This window comes from Eptatretus burgeri, chromosome 9, assembly GCF_056783735.1.
Source record: "Eptatretus burgeri isolate ZD-2024b chromosome 9, Ebu_testis_v1, whole genome shotgun sequence".
NCBI classification, from domain to species: Eukaryota; Metazoa; Chordata; class Myxini; order Myxiniformes; family Myxinidae; genus Eptatretus; species Eptatretus burgeri.
The window spans coordinates 82,766,197-82,789,743 of NC_140969.1; the positions used below are offsets into that span (position 1 = coordinate 82,766,197).

The following is a 23,547-nucleotide window of genomic DNA, read 5'->3' on the forward strand; positions in this document are numbered from 1 at the left end:
TGATAAATCACTTAATCTCACCAAGTCATTCGCGTCAGTCGGGCTTGGATAATTTATTCATATTTTTTGCTGTACTATATTTCTGTTGTTCAGCCTGTGCATTTGTGTAATAATTTGATAAATCAATATCCAGTTCTTGGGAAACACCAAAGATAGAACCATCTTTAACAACATAAGTCGTTTATATTGGAGTAAAAATAATGTCATTAAAAAATTTATTTTTGTTGAGTTGATATAACACTTCTTCAGCTTCTTTCGGCTGCTCCCGTTAGGGGTCGCCACAGATCATTCATATGATCCGCATAGTGATTTGGCTTAGTTTTTTATGCCGGATGCCCTTCCTGACGCAACCCTGGTCGCTTCTTACGACACAGCGATATGGTACACCTATTCTAACCGGGGTTGACACCGGGCCCAGTACACTGGTACTCACTTTGCCGACCTCGGAAGGACGACAGGCTGAGTCAACCTCCTGGTGTGTATTAATTCAAGCGGCCAACGGGGCTTGAACTCAGGACCTTTTGTATCTCAATCCGCTACCCTAACCACTATGCCAATATAAAAAATGACCGTTTTTACAGCCATTTTTCCCTGCTGTGCAGGGGTTAGGCTTTTTCTTGAGGCAATGTTTTTATGGCCGGATGTCCTTCCTGACGCCAACCCTGGTCGCCTCTTACGACACACAGGGATATGGTACACCTATTCTAACTGGGGCATACACCGGGACCAGTACACTGGTACTCACTTCGCCGACCTCAGATGGATGACAGGCTGAGTCAACCTCCTGGTGTTAATTCAGCAGCCAACGGGGCTTGAACTCAGGATCCTGGGATCCCAAGCCGCCACCCTAACCACTAAGCCAACACCAGGCTAATTGAGTTGAAATAACACATATAAACATAATTGACCACAACACTTGGAATTTAATTCTTGGACTTGAAATGTTTGATAAACACCATTCTGTAAGAATTTTATGACTTCAACAGGTGGTGGAAGACCAAAACTATCAAAACAGTATTTGTCTTCACCAATAAAAAGACAAACCCAATGAGAACCGTTCCCATTATTATCTTCTAAGTTCATAATAATACTCTTTGTATGTTTAGGCAAGTTTGTTAATTCATCTCATACAAATAACCACATTATGAATTTTTAATTTCTTACAATATTTGTTTTTTTCATTTGTTTTTTGTTCATTTGAACAATTCATTTGTTCATTTATCTGGTGATAAGTTCTAAATTTGATGTTGTATTCTTTCCAAATTATTTAAACCACTCATCAATGCTCATTCATTTATAAGAAAGATATAATCCATTACCCAAGCCTGGTGTTGGCTTAGTGGTTAGGGTGGCGGCTTGGGATCCCAGGGTCCTGAGTTCAAGCCCCGTTGGCTGCTGAATTAACACCAGGAGGTTGACTCAGCCTGTCATCCTTCCGAGGTCGGCGAAATGAGTGCCAGTGTACTGGTCCCGGTGTATGCCCCGGTTAGAATAGGTGTACCATATCCCTGTGTGTTGTAAGAGGCGACCAGGGTTGGCGTCAGGAAGGGCATCCGGCCATAAAACATTGCCTCAAGAAAAAGCTAAACCCCTGCACAGCAGGGAAAAATGGCTGTAAAAACGGTCATTTTTTATTTTATATAATCCATTACCCCTTTTAGTAAATTTTACACCTGCTTGTGCGATAGAAGAAAGCATATCTCCAACTAACAATCTCGCTTTATTCGGCAGACTTTCAAGTTTTTTCAGCAAAATCTACAATTACACCACTTCGCCGAATTTGTTTCTCCAACTCTTTGTTGTGTCTTTCCAATTATTTTTGAGCCTGGAGTTGAGCCTTCCTTTCGTTGGCAGTTTTCACCGCTGCTGAAATACCACCCGTCAATGCTCCAGCCACACTTAAACCAGCAAATAAAGGAATTAGAAATGGGAGAAATCCTCCACTCGTCTCTCTTATTGAGTATTTCTTCAACATTAGTTTTGACATTTTAATTTCAAGTGAGCCAGTATCGTTCAAGATTTTCACCTGTTTTCTTGTGAGCAAAACATCAATTCTTACTGCTCCTTTTCTCTGAATTGTATTAACGTTAATCATACAAGGCTTTTGATTTTGAATACAAGATTATACTTTGTGAAGATTGATTTGATTAACATATACCCCAGTTGGCACTTTACCACTCATTTATTTATCCAAAAAATTATGTGAGACTAATCAAAACACCATTATCTGAATTATGCCTGGTGTTGGCTTAATGGTTAGGGTGGTGGGCTTAGGATCCGAGGATCCTGAGTTCAAATCCCACTCAGCTGTTGAATTAATACCAGGTGGGGTTGACTCTGCCTGTCATCCTTCCGAGGTCGGCAAAATGAGTGCCAGCATGCTGGTATCCTGTGTCGGAGTGGCGACCCGTCCAGAATTGTACCCAATAGCCAAGGAGACTGCTTAGGCAGCACCAACGCTCTGCACAGAGTATGGTCCCAGTGGATGGATGGATTATCTGAATTAATCTGTAATTCTGTTTCTTCCAAAAGCAAACAATATGTATCAACTTCTTCACTCTATCCTCTTTCTATGTATAGGGAAGTATCCACTCGATTCGACTTTATAGTTTCCTTTTGAGCATTCAGGTCAATCGCATAGATTGAATACAGACTATTAAAGGCTGTCATATCCAAAATAGGTTCTTTATTTCCAGTGCTTTCACACACCTTTTGGTAAGACTTGTATGCTTCAGCATAATCATTTTTTCCCAATGAATTTCCAATCTATCTCGCGGATAAAATGTTCCATATAGAGAAACGCGAAGTTCTTTCACCTTCGCATGATCACTCAATGCATTATTCTTATCAGTAGCATTATCACCATCTGTTTTTTTTAAAATGATCCACAGATATTGTGGCTTTCCTTACAGAACACCCAAATTCCACGTGTAAGTGATTTGGTTCAGTTTAACGTGTTGGCATCTTCTTTTAAGGTATGATACATTGAGTGGCTTCTTTAAGTTAAGTCTTCCATTCAACATCTCTTCTGTTTTAAGATTAGGAATATATTCACAAATATACCAACTAATTTCATCAATAGCAAATTTTTTCTGAGCAGCAAAAACATTAGCCACACCAAGAAGCAATCTATTTTCATTATCATTCCTTTGCAGTTGAAATCTAATTTTAAGACCATACAGAACTTTATCAGGATCACAAAATCCAAATATACCTTTAAGAGGAACTGCCACAGTAAAACTATTATCTGCTTTTGTGTCATAATTATACATTCCTTTCCTTTGACTATATCCAGGGTCTGTGTTTATTCCCATTGACATATCAGGAATAAAACCTTCGACAGCCCCCTTTCCCATTCTCTCACTGAATGAATATAGTGTAAATTTCATCATTTCAGATGTAGCAGAGACATAATCAACCGCTTCAACTTCTTGTGTTCCAATGTACAAACGAACACTATCAAACATTTTCCAGAAGAAATCATTTGAGTGTTGCGTTTGTGTTAGTCGCAGACTTAGTGAATGTAAATTTACACAACAAGAAACTTTTGGCTAGATTCAAATAAGTTTGTTGATTATTTATTTCGAAACTTTTTGTTCCATTTGCATTCCAGTCTGTTCCAGTTATTGCATTTACCTTGAAGTAGTCTTCTTTTTTAGTAGCGTTTGAGATGACAATGGTATCCTCCAAATCATAGACACTATTAATTGCTTCAATACTTGTATTCATTTTGGAAAAAAGATGGTAAAACTTTTGAAACCCTGACCCAAGTATTTTAATTATTTTCTGTCATTCTTGGGGAGACAACTGAGTTTTGCCTTTCTTAATTTATTTTATTGCTTGTAATTTATGAGATTCCTTTTGGGCATCTTTTATGCTCTTTACAGCAACTGCTACATTTCCCACAGCAGAAGCAGTTGAACCAATTAGGTCTTTATGTTTAAGAATAGTTGAACCAATACCCATTAGAGTATCAATTATCCCATCTCCTCTAAATTGATGTCCGACACCCCTTTGTCTCTTAGGTTTATAGTATCCTCTACCAAGATACATACCTTCACCCTCGTAGTATGGGGAAAGGAACATCCCATCCCCTGTAATTATTTTATATTTTCCCAACTCATGTTTCCTCACCATAACCATCGTATTTATTTATTGGAAAACTTCACGTAGGTGAATTCTAATGGATATAACTTCTCCATTAAAATAAATCATACAATTATCTTGGTCGTTTATCCTAAAATTTACTCTGTGTATGGTTTTTCCTGACACAGGGAGATAAACTAAATTTTTGGGTTCCATATTGAATTTATAATCAATTGGGGTTGAGTATGCGCTGAATGAAAATATTGTATTTGTTTTTATTCCATCATTATAAGCGCCATCAAGCAAATCACAGTGAATTAATACTGAATTTATTCCTGAGGATATTTGAATAACATTATCACTGTAAAACGTCCCATTAGTTTCAATCTTTTTTGAGGAGAAACCCAATAACTCTCAAAATGAATTATCAATTGTGAAATCAACCTTGTAGTTATTTTGAAGTTTAATCGTTGATTTTGAAGTATGTTTTTGAATAACTACAACAATATTTTTTGGTTCATCACCCTGTTCTTTCATAAGACGAACAATTTCGGAAGATATTTGAGAAATCTCATATGCTCCGGGTGAAGCTGTTATCGTTTTGTATCCACTTCCCGGATTATAACTAAACTTGTCGTTTTTCTCGGTTATATTAGATAAGGTATTATAAGTTTCCATGGACAATAAAGATGCCTCATATTCTTTTGTTGGGTCAAGTTGTCGTGGGTATGGGAATGAAGATGTGTGGTCACTTGTTGTGAAATTAAAACTAAGGATTGTGCTTCTCATCTTAATGAGATAAAACGTCTTTATATTGAGATTTATTAATTATTTTCATGTTCATCAACTGATCTAAAATGGCTGATGCTTCATTAAAACAATTGTTATTTCCAGCCTTCTTACAACCGAACAACAATAACAGTCTATTAACTAATTGTGATGGGTCATTTGGAAGAAAACTAACACCTGAACCAAGGATACTTAAAGCCTGAATAATGTGTTTGTCCTTCTCATTCTTGCCACATTTACCAGAAAGACAAACCCTATAATTAACAGCGTTCAGCAGATCAATATATACTCTATCATCATTATTTTTCACATCCAATGGTTTAGCAAAATACTTTGATTCACCCCTGACAGTTGAACCTTGCCTTCCATCTTTTGTGAGAAGAAACATTACTCTGGGGGTTAATTTAACAGGGGGTTGAGCAGAACCCAAGAACTTTAATTCATCATTAAATATCAATCCCTTCTCTTGAACAAGATGAAATATTGCTGGTTGTTCTGTTGGAATAAGTCCTGCTTTGGTTTTTGAATCCGCTGAATAATCATTGTTTTGACGAGCATTCACAATATAATCAGGGGGGGGTGATTAATCTCTTCCAGTTGTTGAAATAATCCTTCATCATCATATACAAATTCTCCAAGATGCTCTAATTCTTCCTCTGTCATTTGACTGAAATCTTTTATCATTTGAAGTTTTTTAGGAGTATATTCTATTGTGGGAACTGTGGAAACATCCACAATTTTTTCTTGGGAAGTTTTAAAAAAGTGGTTTAAAAAATTTCTCTTGTTTTCTTTCAAATGCTTCTTCACCCATTAGTTTCTGTCTGCGTTTCTTCTTTATGTCTTCCTGTTGTTTTACAACTTTTGAAACCAACTCTTGATGTTCCTTAAATCTTCTTGCTCTTTCTTTCACATCCATTTATTTATTGGAAAATATCATTTAACATCTCATCTTGTTTCACAACAATATATTAATATTTTTCAGTCGTGTGCTTCATATAATCCCCAAATTCTTTTTTACTGCATAATGAAGAACAATTGTCTCTCCAAAAATTGTTTATATCTATTGAATTTAACTTTAATAAAATAAAAGTATTGGCATTGTTTCTGATGGAACGACAAGGAAGTTGAAAGTATGATTGACGAAGATAAATACAATTACAAGAAGAATGTCTCCCTCTTGTGAAGTGGCTGTCCATTACCGTTTGGTTTCTCTCATTAACACAATCATCAAAGATAACAAGGTTCTTTTTTGATTTATCCAAATCTTGGGGAGACGGTATATCATCCGTATTATCACTTTGAATACAAGTTATCGGTTTTGATTTCTTTTAACATCTCTGTGTATCACAAAATAGTTGTATTTTATCTTCAATGTTTTAATCATTTAGGTTTTTTTGAAGTTTAAATAAACCGATTATATCTTCTTTTTGAAGACCAGCATTAAAACCTTGTGAGAGTAGTTGATACTCTGGTTGAAAACTCGACTTTGTGAAAATTATTAAATTATTATAATCTAAAAAGTTGGGAGTCAGGAGCATCTTTAAAAGTAAGCAGATTTTTCCACATCCGCTTGAACCAACCATGAGACATCTTAATGAATTTGGAAGATTTTTATGATTGTTAAATTTTATCTTATTTTCCCAAATGGGTAAAAAATTATTCATTTATATATTTGGAAAACAGGTTATTTAATTTATTATTGGATTTTTTAGAAACTCTATATTTTATCCTAAGTTCAGGTTTAATTTCAAGATAATCCATTATTTTATTTATGCAATATCTTGTGTTGATATTTCCCTGAAAATCACATCCATGAATAATATATAACAACAATCCTTTGAGCATTTCTCTTATACGTTCAGTTTCTTCCCTTGTAAGGAAAGGTGTGTTATCACCCTCATACTTTACATTCATTTCTCTAATCAATCTTGTAAAGTAATTCATTTTTGGTATAAATCTTAAAGAATTATTTTCCTTTTTATATTTTTTATTTTCATTTATTAGAAGATAATCACAGAATATACATTGTTTATAGGCTTTTCACTCTGTGTTGAATCCCACTCTTTCACACGCAGGACAATTCTCAAATTTGTCATATGGAGAATCAGCGAATTCAAGAGGCTCAAAATCTAGCATATTTATAAAGTAAAACTTTATTTAAACTAAAATTCATCTTCGGAATCAGCTATACTTTCATACGTTTGAACACAAACTCTCATGATCTTCAAAATCTTCAGTTGAGTATTGACTCATATTTAATTAGTAGAAACAACATTACCATTGATATCAAGATACGTTTTTTCATTACCAGATTCAACTACAACATTTATTATGTTAAAGGTAATTTTAAAATGATCCTTAACTACTATTGAACGAAATGTCATGTCACCTGATATAGTAACATCCTTTATTTCATCAGGATTTACATCTTTAGGGTTGTTGAAAAAAAATACAAATTTCTCCTTGCATATTACAGATGGTCTTATCTTTTCTTTCTGAAGCTTCATCCATAAGGTTTTTATTTTTTGAAACTTTTTCTTGTTTCATTGCTTATTCTAGTTTTGAATATATTGCCAGAAGGAGAGGAGAAACTTTTGTTAGAGATACTTTAATTGATGTTCTTCCACGTATACTAAAAGCCCTTCCACTGAAGGAAATTGAATAACTCATATTATTCACCATAATTGTTTTTATCCAATAGTTGTTATATTTATCTTTGTTCAATTTTACATCCTTGACATATTTCTCAGTATCATTAACAAATGAAGAGATTGATTGAAAGTTGTCTTTTGTGTCTTGAAACATTGTATTTATAAAGTGAAAAAAGTTGGAGGATAAAATGGTTTTAAGCACAGATTCACCTATAAATTAAACGAAATTTTCATCAAGAAAATTTTAGTTTAAGCAAAGTTTTATTCTATAAATATGGTGAATACAACGTACTGCGATGTTTGTAATCACGAATATAAATATTATAAAAAACACCTTCAAACCAGCGAACACACATTTAATCTATTTTATCAAATATCTCCTCTTGAGTTGAAAACAAAACATTGTGATATCTGCTCAAAGGATGTTTTGAAGAGTAGTTATAATAGACATCTTCAATCACAAAAACACAAGAATAATGAGTTTAAAGTAAAGGGAGACTATTATATTGAAAACACTGATGAGGCATTTAAAGGGCATATAAAAATAAGGATTTTTCAATTTGGAGAACCTGGTCCATCATCAATAGCTGAATCAGTTGAAATAGTGAAACTTGATGTTGAAAAAGTTATTAAAAAGACATTAAAAGAAATGAAAACTTTAAAGTGTTATATGGGAATGAAAATGAATATAAAAAGACAAGATGAAGAACAAACTCCTTATATGAGAACAAATCCTCATTTTATAACATCATTTCAAGATTTTTTGAATGGTGGGGTTTATGAAGAACTATCAAGACAAGAGGAGGATGTTGATAATACAGCGGTAGGAAGTGGATTTAATATTTTTAAAAATCATCTTTTTAGATATACACATTCTTAAATCAGACCTTCTTAAAGCTTCTTCTTATATTGAATTACCAAAATCAATAAAACTAAAGAAGGCAGTTGTTAATATTAAGAACAATGATAATAAATGTTTTCTCTGGTCTGTTCTTGCTCACTTACACATCTGCCAAATTGTAATTCAGAAAGAGTAAAGCAATATATGAAATGTGAGAATACCTTGGACATTAAAGATTTTAAATTCCCAATGCCACTAACAGATATTCCTAAATTTGAGAAAAAGAATAACCTTTCTATTAATGTATATGGATTAACTAGAGAGAATAAAGTTCAGGTATTAAAAATTTCGAACAACTATAAAAATGAAGAAACACACATTGATCTTTTATATTTTAGTGTTGGAAAGAATTCACATTATACATACATCAATAATTTATCAGGATTAATCTCTTCTCAGGTATTCAGAACAGCAAACAAAATATATCCTTGAAAGTGATGTCTTAATTCATTTCATACAAAAGAACGATAAGAACATTCAAAATATTGTAGTAATCAAAAATCAGCTGTAATTACAATGCCTTAACCTGGTGAAAAGATTTCTTTTGAAGATTATAATAAATCTATCAAGCACTCATTTCTGATATACGCTGATTTTGAATGTATCCGAAAAAAGGTAAATACTGCTTCTCCTAATCCAAAATAATCATATACAAATAAATATCAAAAAACATATTCCTTGTGGATTCTGTTATATTAAATCAGCTGTTGGTGATGAATACAACAAGTTAGAACTTTATAGTGGAAAAAAAGCTTCACAAGAGTTTGTAAAATGATTAGAAAAGGATTGTATAAGACTAACTAAATTAATGAAATAAACAAATGAACCGATGAAATTAACCGAAGAAGAGGAAAAGGAATTTGGAGAGAACAATAAATGTCATATTTGTGAGGAGGAAATTGAGGAGTCGAAAGTTAGGGATCATTGTCATCTTACTGGTAAATATGGAGGTCCCGCTCATTCCTGTTGTAATCTTAATTATAAATTTCCTTCTTTTATTCCAGTCTTTCTTCACAACAGCGCCAACTATGATACACATCTATTTATAAATGAACTTTCAAAAACACCAGGGAATATTTCTGCAATAACAAACACAAGTCAAAAGTATATTTCATTTACAAAAATGATATTCACAAAACCTTTAATTCCTATTAGGTTTCTAGATTCTTCCAAGTTTATGGGAACACCACTAGCCAACCTAGCATCAAATCTAAGCTCCACGGGATCTTTTCAAATCTTAACTTATTCTTTCCAAAAGAGGAAATTCTAACTAAAGAGGAAATTCAGATTAAAGAGAGAATTCAAAGTGAAGAGGAAATTCTAATTAATGAGGAAATTAATGAAGAAATTCTAACTGAAGATGAAATTCTAATTATAATGAAAATTCGAACAATGAATGAAATTCTCACTAAAGAGGAAATTCTGATTAAAGAGGGAATTCTAACGAGAGAGGAAATTCAAACAAGGAATGAAATTCAAAGTAAAGAGAAAATTCTTACAAGTAAGGGAATTTATCCTTATAATTAATCATATGGATTCATTTATGACATTTAAAGAAACACAACTTCCTTCAAAAGAAAGTTTCTATAATAACCTTTATGAAGGAGAGATAAGTGATAAGGAATATAAACACACACAAGAAATTTGGAAAATATTTAAGAAAAATAACCTTGGAGAATATCATGATTTGTATCTAAAAACAGATGCTTTATTGTTAGCTGATGTGTTTGAAGCTTTTAGATCACTCTGTCATAATAAAAATTGTTTTGGATTCGATCCTGCCCACTATTTTACAGCTCCTGGTTTAGCTTGGATTGCAATGTTGAAAATGACAAAACAAAATATAGATATAATCAGTGATGTAGATATGCTTTTGATGATTGAGAAGTCTGAGAGAGGTGGAATATCACAAGTATGTTCAAAAAGATATGCCAAAGCAAATAATAAATATCTTCCAAATTATGATAGTGAAAAAGATAGTAATTATTTGATTTATTTTGATGCTAATAATTTGTATGGATGGGCAATGTATCAATCTCTGCCTTACGGTAAATTAGAGTGGGTGGAAGAAAAGGATTATTAAAAGGCTTTGATGAATATTGTTATTTCTTCTCAAGAGGAATTGAATGAGGAAAAAGAAGGTTATTATTTTGAAGTTGATTTGACGCACCCGAGTGATTTTCATAATAAGCATAAAGACCTTCCTTTTGCATGTGAGAAAGAAACCCCAAAGAAAGAATGGTAAAGTGATTATCATAAAAGTTTTAATATAAAAGCTAAATCAAGAGAAAAGTTATTAACAACATTCTATGATAAAGAGGGATATGTTTTGCATTAGAGAAGCTTGAAACAGTTTTTGAGAGAAGGATTGAGAGTAGCTGAAATTCAGTTTTAAAATGTAAACAAAGTCCTTGGATGAAAAAGTATATTAAATTCAATACAGACATGAGAACAAATACAAAAGTAAAATTTGAAGGGGAGATCTATAAATTGATGAATAATGCTGTCTTTGGAAAGACAATGGAGAATGTTAGAAACAGGCAAAACATTAGATTCGCAACATCTTGGAAAGAAGCTTCGAGATTGATAAATAAACCAAGTTTTGAGAGAAGAGGTTTTTTCAGAGAACTTTTCTGCAATTCATATGAAAAAGGAAAGTATTGTAATGGATAAACCAATTTACATTGGAACAGCAGTTCTTCATAAAGATATTGATGTGTGATTATATATTTGTGTAATGACTTAAAGAAAGAGTATAGTGAAAATGTTTCATTGTTGTATATGGACACTGAGTTTTATTCTCGATATAATAGAATGGTGAAGTGATTACCAACAGACATTTAATATAAAAGGTAAATCTCCAGAAAAACTACTTACTACATTAAATGATAAAGAAAGTTATGTTTTGTATCAAATGAACTTGAGACAATATTTATCTGCTGGGTTGAGAGTGAGGAAAATTCATCGGATTTTGAAATTTAAACAAAGTCATTGGTTAAAGAAGTATGTTATTCGTCTTTCGGCTGCTCCCGTTAGGGGTCGCCACAGCGGATCATCCGTTATCATCCGCATACTGATTTGGCATAGGTTTTACGCCGGATGCCCTTCCTGAAGCAACCCTGGTCGCCTCTTATGACACAGGGATACGGATTGGGTTTCGCCATGATTTGGGGCTGCCCTACACCCTCTCATAGCGCGGCCCAGTGCAGAGCTCACGTCCTCAAGCGATCCTCCAACCCAAGCCTCCGAGTAGCCGGATTACAGGCACACGCCACTACGCCCGGTTATTGGTTAAATTAGTATATTGATTTTAATACAAAAAGAAGAACAGAAACAAAAACAGATTTTGAGAAGGACTTTTATAAATTAATGAATAATGCTGTATTTGGAAAGACTATGGAAACGTCAGGAATCGACAAAACATAAGACTTGCTGCATCTTGGAAACAGGCTTCAAAGTTAATTAATAGACGAAGTTTTGAAAGAGCGGAGGTGTTTTCAGAGAACTTTTGTGCTATTCATTTGAAAAAAGAGAGTTTTGAAATGGATAAACCTATTTATATAGGAACATCAATTCTTGACTTGTCAAAGTCGTTAATGTATGACTATTACTATAATGATTTAAAATCAAAGTATAAGGATAATGTGCCATTGCTATATATGGATACAGATAGTTTTATATTAGAAATTAAGACAAGTGATGTATATGAGGATATAATATATATATATACATATATATATATATATATATATATATATATATATATAATATATAATATATTATATATTATATATATATATATATATAATATATTATATATTATATATATATATAATATATTATATATTATATATATATATATATATATATGATACAAGTAATTATAAGTCAGGTGATGTGTTGTTTTCATCAAAGAATAAAAAGGTTATTGGTAAGTTTAAAGATGAACAAGTCTGAAGGCGACAATGGTTCACGAGCGGTATTTGACGATGTAGATCATTTCAGAAGTCAAGGATGAGACAATGTGATAATTTTTGAACAAGTTATAAAAATGATCAACATGATGTGGTACAGGTGACGGGTTATTCGCTGCAAAATGTCGAAAACCCGGTTTCGTTCAACAACTTTCACAATATTTGACCTGTGCATAACCTTTAAAGGTCACAAAACAATGTTGTGGACATTAAAATAAGGAAACAGGATACGTGCTATAGCTTAATGGAGTTAGTTCGTCGAAGAAGGTCGAAAACCCGGTTCGAGTCCCACAACTTTGAAAATTTGACCTTTGTGAACTTTAAAGGTCAAAGGTCAAGGATTATGACCTTTGGTGCAAAACTTCCTCTGGAACATTCAAGGAACAATATAACGTCATATAGGCCATATGGCATTTCGCACTCCTCAGATTATCCATACTTTGATGAAATCAGCGTAAAAACAAACTTCAAGGGGGCGCCACGGGCAAGCTGTTCAAGATAGAGCAAAATGGTTTCAGGACTTTAGGTGGGGAATGACGTCAAGATTATGCATAAAAAATATTGTCATCCTCACTCTCAAAGTTTGGGCGTCGTATGATTTTTGTCAAAATTCGCGATTCTCTAAGTTTGTGACCTTGTGACCTTGACCTTCAGACGAAAATGAAAAATCGAGCTCCGTGGGGCTATGCAGGTGCCATTGGGCGAACCAAATACCGAAACCCTTGCCAGATTGGACAAACCCCCTCGGAGAAGATGGATTTTTACGTCAAAATTCGCAATTTTCTAAGTTCGTGATCTTGTGACCTTGACCTTGGGACGAAAATGAAAAATCGAGCTCCGTGGGGCTATGCAGGTGCCATTGGGTTATCCAAATACCAAAACCACTGCCAGATTCGACAAACCCCTCGGAAAAGATGGATTTTATGTCAAAATTTGCAATTTTCTAAGTTTGTGACCTTGACCTTGCGACGAAAATTAAAAATCGAGCTCCGTGCGGCTATGCGGGTGCCATTGGGCTAACCTAATACCAAAACCCCTGTCAGATTCGACAAACCCCCTTGGAGAAGATGCAAATTGAAATCGGCTACCCTCTAAAAACACGTTTTGTTCGTGTGCTTGTGACCTTGACCTTGGGACGAAAATGAAAAATCGAGCTCCGTGGGGCTATGCAGGTGCCATTGGGCTCACCAAATACCAAAACCACTGCCAGATTCGACAAACCCCTCGGAGAAGATGGATTTTTATGTCAAAATTCGCAATTTTCTAAGTTCGTGACCTTGACCTTGGGACGAAAATGAAAAAAAATCGAGCTCCATGGGTCCTATGCAGCTGCCATTGGGCTAAACAAATACTGAAACCCGTCAGATTCGACAACCCCCCAAGGAGAAGATGCAAATTGAAATCAGCTACCCCCTAAAAACACGTTTTTTGGGCGTGGCTCCGCCCATAATGGTCGCACCACGCCCATTTTCAGGAAAACACAACTCAATCATGATATAAACCTCCCACCAAAATTTTTATCAGGATCGGATCAAAACCCACGGAGCTATGCTCGGGACAGATAGACAGACAGACAGACAGACAGACAGAGACAAGAATAACGAATATAGTGGTCACTTATTTTTTCGTGAACCAATTGGGTGGGAAGGTCATGAGTGAATTTATAGGATCGATATCAAAGTCTTATGCTTTTACGTATATTGATAATAATAACATTGAAAGGTGTGATAAGAAGCTAAAGGGAATAAAGAAAAATATAATCAAGGAAACAATAAACTTTAAACATTATTACAACTGTTTAACCTTATAGAAGGAAGAGTACAGAAAAATGAATACAATAAGAAGTTATACACATCAATTATATACAGAAGAGATAAATAAGAAAGCATTAGGAGCTTTTGATGATAAAAGATATATTTTAGAGAATGGAATCAATAATCTCATTATGGTTATTAGTGTAAGTGTTAAGATATTGGGTTGGGAATTTTAACAGGCTACCACCATCTTTTTACTGATTTATAAATGATAGAACCAGGCAATAACCAAACCAACGAGTGAAGATGTAATCAGCCTTGGTATTTAAATGGAAAACATAAAGAATGTGAGAAATATCAAAGAAGTCTCATTGAAGAAATAACCGTGGTAAAAGTAGATTTAACAAATACGCGGATAAATTTAATCACAAGTAAAGTTGGAGGATGTAAAGAAAAAAAATTAATATCCTTGTATGGACTGAAAACTTTGATGGTTATCAATTGAACAATGGAAAAACAATTTACTACAATCTCAAAATGGTATGTGGCTCAGGAGGTGGTCAAACAAGAGTATTGAGAGAAGTTTATCATTTCATTTCTGCTCAACAAATACTTAAACCAAGAACCAAGTTCCAAAGTTATCTTTGTGATCACACTCTTGATGGTGATGAATGTAATAGGAAAATTAATTTATTCCCCAAAGTAGAACATGGACAAATATTCATTGGTTCGCTCTTTGAATGGAATGAAAATATAAAAGAAAAGAAGTGCTTTAATCAGTAAGTCTCAATTTTACATTTGCTCAATAGGGCATAGATCAGTCTCCTATTTTGGGCTTTTGGGGCTTGAGTCAGTCTCAATTTTACATTTGCTTGTATGGGAGAGGGAAGGGGATAAATGAGTCTCCTATTTTGGGCTTTTGCTTGTATGGGAGTGGGAGGAATCATTCTTCTATTTTGGGTTTTTTGGCCTTGAGACAGTCTCAATTTTACATTTGTTTGTATGGGAGGGGGAGGAATCAGTCTCCTATTTTGGGCTTTTGGGGCTTGAGTCAGAGAGTTTTTCCCTTTTTCCCCATTCATTTGAATGGCTGCCTCAGAAGCCCCATTAATCATCTACTCCTCTGACCCTCTCCAGCTCCCTGAGTTTGCACGTGGTCTTCCCGTTACTCTCACCTGGTTAAACTCTCCAAATCCAAGTTTAATGCATATTGCAACTATTTTGTTACTCTGTTACAATTGTGGAACTGCCTTCCTGAGATGGTTCAATCACACTCATCCCTCCAGAGTTTCAGAGACCCTCCTATCGATACATCACCAACTCATGTCAGGTCCCGTCCCTACCCATGATTTTTTCTACACCCATTAACCTGACCTAACCAAACCTTCTGACTTGCAGGTTCCTGTGTTTCCTCCACTCTCCTCTCCTCCCCTTTTCCTGTTCGTTCATTCCCTTGTTCGCTGTGTCCATCTGTAGCCCCCATGTTTGCCCTCTTTTTTCCTCACTCTGACATGAGCCTCGATTTTGTATACAATATACAAGAATTCTAGTTTCAAAAAAATATTCTCATTTAAAAACAGAAAAGGGAAGGGTAGTCAGTGTGCCTCAATCCTTTGTTTGTGTCCAGGTGCTTTGTGGTGCTTTGTGAGGAGGAAAGCGTAATGTTCTTTGGTGGAGGTGAGAAATGAAGCTCTCACCTGTGCAAGTTTCATTTGCAGGTGTGCAAACACGTGTAGAAAGCCAACAACTGCATCCCACAGACGACTATGAGCCAGGCTCTTCTGATTTCCAGTGCACGGACCCTACGGAATGACAGTCGCTTGTCAATCAGAGAAGGGTTTCAAATTGATAAAAGCACAAAGTGAGAAGAAACACATGGCAGAAGATATACAAATAATACCAAGCGATGAAGACAAATTCATATCTTCAAAATGAAGGAAGAAGGTAAAAACAAAATGAATTCCCAGCAACAATAGGTGAAAGATCTAACCTGAATATACTCAGTAATTGAGTTGAAGACCTGTTTTGCCACCGTCATGGCCTTGGAGAAATTCCTTTGTCCTCGCTCATCAATCAGGTCTTTACCAGAGTAATACCAATAGAAATCGCTGATCGATTCCTGTCAAAGGTAATTAAATATGTGATTCAATTGTGCACATTTTAAATTCAGGCAAACAGGGTAGCTACACCAAAGGTCTACCACCTTGGGTCAATCAATTGTATCCTTTTTTGTAGGTATCAATAGAACGGTATAAAAGGCACCAGGATAGGCAATGACTGATTTCAAATTAATCGTTTAACGAGTCAGGGTTGAATTAGTGTGAAAGGGAAAACATGATTGTATCGTTACAAAAGGTAAGGGAAAAGAAAATTATTTTACGGGAAAGGAAATTTTGTTCTGTAATTGGCGAGAGTACTCACTTACTTGGAATTGAATAATTGGACTGGGATTTCAGATGCCAACATAAAAGACTTAGGTTTGAAATCAGGTATTTTACAAATGGAGGACAAAGCTACTGCTACCCAAAACAAAGTGCTGAATCAGTAAAGAAGAAATGTTGGTAAAGAACGGTAAAGAAGAAGCTATAAGTCAAATAACAAGAAAATAAATAAATAAATAAAGTATTGTACAATCATGAAGAGAAATTAGGATTTTGAAGGAATGCCTTCCAGTCACGACAAAATTCTCCCTCAATTCTTTATTGTCATCAAATTCTCATGAGATCACATGAGAAATGCATCAGAGTTTTGTATGGGACTAATTAAGCCAAGAAGATGAAGCTGACCGGAGAGGCTTACCTGGAGGCGCAGTAGATAATCCACAGTGGAGATCACAATATTGATGGTTGTGTTGTTACCAACTTGAGTGCGCAGGTAATCTTGGAAATCTAGACATTCATTGAGACAGTACTTTGGTTACCTGGAATGTGGCTACGGATGGAACAGAATACCAAGGAAATGAAGTAATGGCTCAAGGGACCTATCAGTAAGAGACATTGTGGTTGTACAAACTAAGAAAAGGACAATCTCTCTTGGATTGAAGCAATAGCATATCTTGATATGTCATCACTTAACATGTTTATCTGTAAAGATGGCAGAGGTTACCTCCTACTTGCAAGTAAAACAACTTTAAAATATTAATTTACCCATTCATGAGTTTACAAGTCCTTCACACATCTTACACATGGAATCATCACGAATTATGAATGAAACAAATAAAACTGGAATGTATGAAGGATTAAATCAACAGGATACTTATCGATCAAGTATGTTCACTGCCGTGGCCCGTGGGGAGCAATGGGAAGGTGACGTTTCAGGCATTAACCCTTCGTCAGAGCAAAAAGGGTGCCGCCATGCTTATATATACTCATTTGTCATCAAGTTAACATGAATGGCATATTTCTCCTTCAAGTTGCAATTTATTAACCTATATACTGTATATAAAAACGAAAAACACAGTCCTTCAGTGAAACCGTCTGTCCATGAGTGAAGCTGTTCATGAAGCCATATGACTATATGTCTTAATTACATACAATTTGAACGTCAGTTGCATCCTGACTACACTAATGGAATGGACCATTTGACCCTTTAGACTGCTGAGACCCCTTCAGCATTTGAAGACCCTTTAAGACCCCCAAGACCATTAAAACCCCTAAATATCCATAAGACCCTTAACAGTCAAAAGACCCAAGAGGACCAAAAATACCCTGAGGACCTAAAAGATCCCAAAGTCCCAGATCACCCAAAAGACCCCAAAGACGCAGGAAGCACTTTTGAGATGATATTAATCCAACCTTCCCATCTATAATCACATGGACATTAACGATGGTATCTTTTGCAAGAGAAGGCCTTTGAGTGGGTGCTTTGATCATACTATAGATAAGATCAAAGCATGTGACAAGTTCTCAAATTTCTAAGGTGATATTTGGAATTATAAACATAACTAGGACCCAAAAGACCCAGATGACCCAAAAGACCCCAAAGATGCAAAAGACCCAGAGGACCAAAAAGACCCCAAATATCCAAAAGACCCCAATGACCCAAAAGACCCTGAAAACCCCAAAAGAAACATAACACCCCAAAATAAGCATAAGACCACAAAATAACCATAAGACCCCGAGGAGCTAAAAGACCCCAAAGACCCAAAATATCCAAATATCCAGATGACCCAAAAGTCCAGGAGACCCAAAAGACAACAAGAGCCTAAAATACCCCCAATGACCCTGAACACCCAAAAGACCCAAAGGACCAAAAAGTCCCTGGGGACCCAAAACACTCAGATGACCACAAAGACCCAAAATACCTCAAGGACCCAAAAGATAGAGGACAAAGAGTACCAAAAAGACCCCAAGGACCAAAAAGACAGAGGACCAGGAGTACCCAAAGGACCCATAAGACCTCGAGGATCCAAAAGACCCAAAACACCCATAGGACCCAAAATACCCCAAGGACCAAAAAGACCCAGAAAACCCACAAAGACTTTAAAGATCCTTTAGGACCAATTTTACCTTTTCGACCCTTAAGACCACTTTTACCTTTAAGACCCTTTCAACACTTCAGACACCTTTCGATCTCTTCACTCTTTAGACCCTTTAGACCTATAGAACCTTGAGATCTTTACACCCCTTAAATCCCTTTTGACCCCTTACACCCTTCAGACAGATTAGACAGCTTAGACCCTCAACCATTTGGAGCTTTACACCACTTGGACCTTTTTCGATTACAAATAAATATTGTATCACCAATATTACAAATAAATTTGTGCAAAATAAATATTTGTATGATGATTTAGATAAATCATGACAACACAGCAACTCACATACAGTTATTATCTTCAATTAAACCAAGCCTGTTCCTCTGTTGCGACGGGTGGTGAGGTGAGCGTAGCGAGCCGATCCACGCTAGTTATGAATATTATTTCAAATATCACCTTAGAAATACAAGAACTTGTCATGTGCTTTGATCATATCTATAATATGATCAAAGCACTGACTCAATGACCTTCTCTTACAAAAGATACCAGCTCTAATGTTCATGTGATTATAGAGGGGAAAGTCGGATTAATATTCTCTCAAAAGTGCTTCCTGTCTTCGCAAGACAGTATCCTCTGCTGGCAATACACCAAATGGCATTTTCACATCTAATCCTACAAGGAATTAAAGGCAAGTCTGGCAGAGGCACATAGACAACCACGAAGATCGCCAAAATCATATATGGACATATCCAAATTATCTCATTGTTATATTGTTGTATATATTGCATATATGATTTCTGTTTACATTTCCGAACATTCTTACCATCATTGTGGCCTTCGCAGAGTAGCTGAAGAAAGCGGAATAGATCACAGGTGAACTCATCATCTCGCATGACTTTGTCTCCTGCACACACGACAAGGAATGCACACTGTGAGAGCTCATTGCATTAATGGTGGAGGTGGTGTTCCTGATGTAATGGAAGAGGCCAGTGGGGTGTTTCACGGATCCTTTTAGCACAATGTGCAGTGGGTGGGCCTTGCGTACAAGATTGCTAATCTTTCACATGAAATGTGACTAACTTGATAATCCCAAATTATTTTTTTATTTTAAAGAAAGTTGGGATAATTCTATTTCAAGACATGAGCACTGACACAACATTGCAGGTGAAGGAGCAAACATTGCAGGTGAAGGAGCAAACATTGAAGAAGAAGGAGCACTTCGACAGATGTCTCCAGCAGTATGTAACTGAAATGAACTTCCCAACATCCCATTTGGGATGATGGTACCCCTTAATACCCTGCATCAATTATCTTGGTCAGGCACATCAGGTAGTGAACCGAAACCTACTGTACATCGAGATACGATCGAAATCTGCTGATGGCACATTATCATGGTAAGACTAATCCCATTCACCATGGAAAGACTATTATGAGCACAAGGGTGGAGATAATAAGGGAGACATCACCCTTTTTATAATGTGGCACACAATGTGTGGTGGTGGATAATCGGGGAATGCTTTGTGTGGTCACATGGTCCACAGATATGACAATGTATCATGCCGATTGTGAGTTCATCCACATCATATCAAGTAAAGATGTTGTGTACATTTGAATTGTTTCAATGATATTGACTTGGATTCACTCGTTGAGTGAGAACATCCATCCGTTAGAATAGAAATAGATTGATTGACTTTTCAATCAACAAAACATGGAAATGTTTTCATGAAACGTCCCAGAATAAGGAATCGAAGAGAAACACCATTTTTAATCGGTGCAATTTTATTTCTGTACTAAGAGAAAAAAAAACTTTTTATAATAACCACACTTGTGTAAATCCTTACAATAATTCACGGATCAGTGTTTGTTCGGTTGTTTATCGCACTACTCTTCCTACAGTTCTGGGCTAATGCCATCCAGACTTGCAACATAGGATCAGCATCTTTGCTTGTTTTTATCTTTGCTGGTGGTCTTGGGGCGGGGGATGCAAATTCTCAATGTAAATATTTATCGTGTCGTGCCGCCTCCAGGTGGGAAAGGGTATTACAAGGCCCCACCCTTCACACTGCAGTATTCCTGTCCCCACGTTTTCCAGTGCAGTGAGGTGTTTTGAATTATGCAGTGAGGGGTATTTTGAATTACACGTTTTAATAAGGATAATAAAATAACCTCCCTGGCCGCTAAATAACCTCCCGTAGCGAACGGGTGCTTCTCGTGTTGAAAAACTATTTTTCTCTTTTTTTTTGGTATTTTTGTTGAGGCTCGTATGAGAGCAAACACAACACACAATAAGGGGGGCAGGAGACAAGAGAAGCTGGAGAGGGAAGGACAAAACATTGGGGAACAGAGACAAGAGGAGATCTGTGAAAAGGAGAGGGATGGGCCGGGGAACATGGGGAATAGAAGGTGGACATTACAGGGACTTTCAGGACCTTAAACGACAGGGAACTTTCGGGAAGGAAGGCAGGGAATTTGAAGGAGGTGGGTTTGGGGTGGATTAACAGCGGTAGAAAGGATCATGGTTTTGGATGGGGAAAGATAAGAGATGGTGGTGAAGAGCTGTTTTGAAGACCTGGAGGGAAGAGTGGGATTGAAGAGAGTGTGGGAGTTTGCTCCAGAGGCAGGAAAAAAAAAGAGGAATGAAAGAGTAAAGGTGAGCAGTGATTCTTGATTTTGGTAGTTTTACCAGAAAGCCGTTTTTGGCAGGAAATGTATGGGGGACAGAGCAGGGGGGCAAGGCCGGAGAGGAGACGGTAGAAGACAGAAAGACCACCGACCTGCCTGTGGTGAGAGAGTGAGAGGCTCAAAGACTCAGTCTCACCACGGGAGATGTCAATGATCCTAAATGCCTTGGTTTCCACAGCGTGAAGCCGAGAAAGGTGAGAGGCAGGAACACCAGCCCAGAGAGGAGAGCAGTACTCCATCAGGCTGCGGAAGAAAGCTTTATACGTGCTCAGGAGCTGAGGTGGGCCGAGGAAGGACTTTGCACGATGGAGGATTCGCAGTCGGCGACTGGCTTTTGAGGCCAGGTTGGAAATGTGGCTTTCCCAGGATAGATCATGACAGATAGTGAGACCCAGAAGCTTGAATGAAAGTACTTCTTCAAGAGGATTGTTGAGAAAGTAGTTGGGGAGGGGGGTCAGACAATACTCTATATGATAAACAGGGAGTGATAATGAAATGTGTAAACACTTTTGTGTTTTCCTCCTGAATGATTGTAGTTTTCATAGAACAAACTTTTACTTGTAGGATCGTTTGTATATGATGTCAATCACAATCACAACCACCACCATCATCCTCATAATCACCATGACCATCAATGGGCTGGTCAGATACCCTAGACTCCTAGAGGTATGTAAATTCCCCTCTGAGCTGTCTAGCTCGGGTTCAAATCCTGTTCCAGCCATAAACTGCCATCTTGGTGTTTTGCGGGCAGGGCGAGGCATCAATGTGTGTCATCCCTCAGATGGACATTAAACTGGGTGTCCCTTCTGCCAGCATTAGTTAGTGGTTGTTAAATAACCCACGATGTCCTTGTAAAAGAGAAGGCGAGTTATTGCTGGCACCATGAACACATTACAAAGTCCTGCCCAAACTTACAAGGGGAATTGCATCAGTGGCACAGCCACACTCCGAGAAATGATGCAACCAGCAATGTGCTGCATATGAAAGAAGAAGATCATTATCAATATTATTATATAGAGCTTCGGTTTTGCTGATGCAGGCTCTACGGTAGGTTTACAACCCTGGATGGGTTACCACTCCATTGCAAGATAATTGACCGAGTGTGCATGAATTAGTGGCCTGTTCAGGGTACCTGAGATAACTCGCCTACTCTTCGCAAAAGAGAGATGGGATCTTTAATATGTATCAACTAGTTTTAGGAGTGGTGACACCTGGTTAACGTCCATCCAAGGGGTGGCACACACGTTGACAAATTGCACTGCCCACGAAACACCAGGATGAACAGTTTATAGTTGGGTCAGGATTCGAACCCAGGCTAGACAGCTTAGAGGTGAGTGTGCGTCTCGAGAATATTCTGTCAGTGCAATATGTCAATAACACTCATGGAAAACATACCAATATAAATGAATTTAAAAAGGTTATTGATATGAAATGCAGTGTTTGTGAAAAAAATTCAAAAAGGAAACAACAAATAATTATCATTAATGATCAAAATAATCACAAATATCTGTAAAATTGAAATGCATCTTGGATCGATCGGACAACATAACTTTTCTCTTCAAGCATTTCAATGCAGATCATCTAATCGAGACAATTTTCTCACAAAAAAAAGGAAGCAGTAATGCAATGCTTCACGAAACACCTCGAAATTGATTAAAAACAAATAAATAAATAACAAATACATTATATTCGATTTGAATTTTTTGATGAATGCAAACTGATTCAGATATCTAATGAAATGCATGGAAACGAAGCAATATCAGGACTACATAATAGCCTGTCCATATACCTGCCTCATCTACCTGTACCCACTGTGATTATGAATATCAAACTCGAGTTGAGTCGGAGTGTGTGCAGATACAATAATTGTCACCAATCTCATTTGATATGCATCGATATACAACGAAACTGAATACAGGAGGACATTTGGCCCATCATGCCTGTGCTTTATCAAGCATGATGGAATGTCCTCCATCCGCAACACATCCCGATCCAGAGTAATTCAACAAATTTCTGTTTCTCATGACAACATGTTATCTCGTCTCACTGGGCCACTGATCGTTTTCACGAGTCTCCGATTCCACTTGACATGGTAAAGTTATGTTAGCACAAACAAACGTGCAAGCACTCAGGCACACACTCTAAAAGAGACATACTTTGTTTGTTACGTTGGCTTATTAGATACAAGTACAGTGCTAACATTTTGGCTTTGGGAGCAGCAACAACAACCGAGGAG

At 36.5% G+C, this 23,547-nt stretch overlaps 1 protein-coding gene across 13 annotated transcripts in view; it reads right to left on the bottom strand.

Annotated features, from left to right (window-relative positions):
• LOC147020464 (ryanodine receptor 2-like) overlaps window positions 1-23,547 on the bottom strand; it is a 372,265-nt gene that overhangs the window by 73,848 nt on the left and 274,870 nt on the right. For all 13 annotated transcript variants that reach the window (XM_085895797.1, XM_085895798.1, XM_085895792.1 and 10 more), the window contains 4 exons: window positions 19,453-19,533; window positions 16,955-17,043; window positions 16,146-16,274; window positions 15,853-15,957 (listed from right to left, as the gene is read on the bottom strand). In XM_085895797.1, the coding sequence (XP_085751923.1) occupies window positions 15,853-15,957; window positions 16,146-16,274; window positions 16,955-17,043; window positions 19,453-19,533 (404 nt within the window). The remainder of the gene's footprint in view (window positions 1-15,852; window positions 15,958-16,145; window positions 16,275-16,954; window positions 17,044-19,452; window positions 19,534-23,547) is intronic.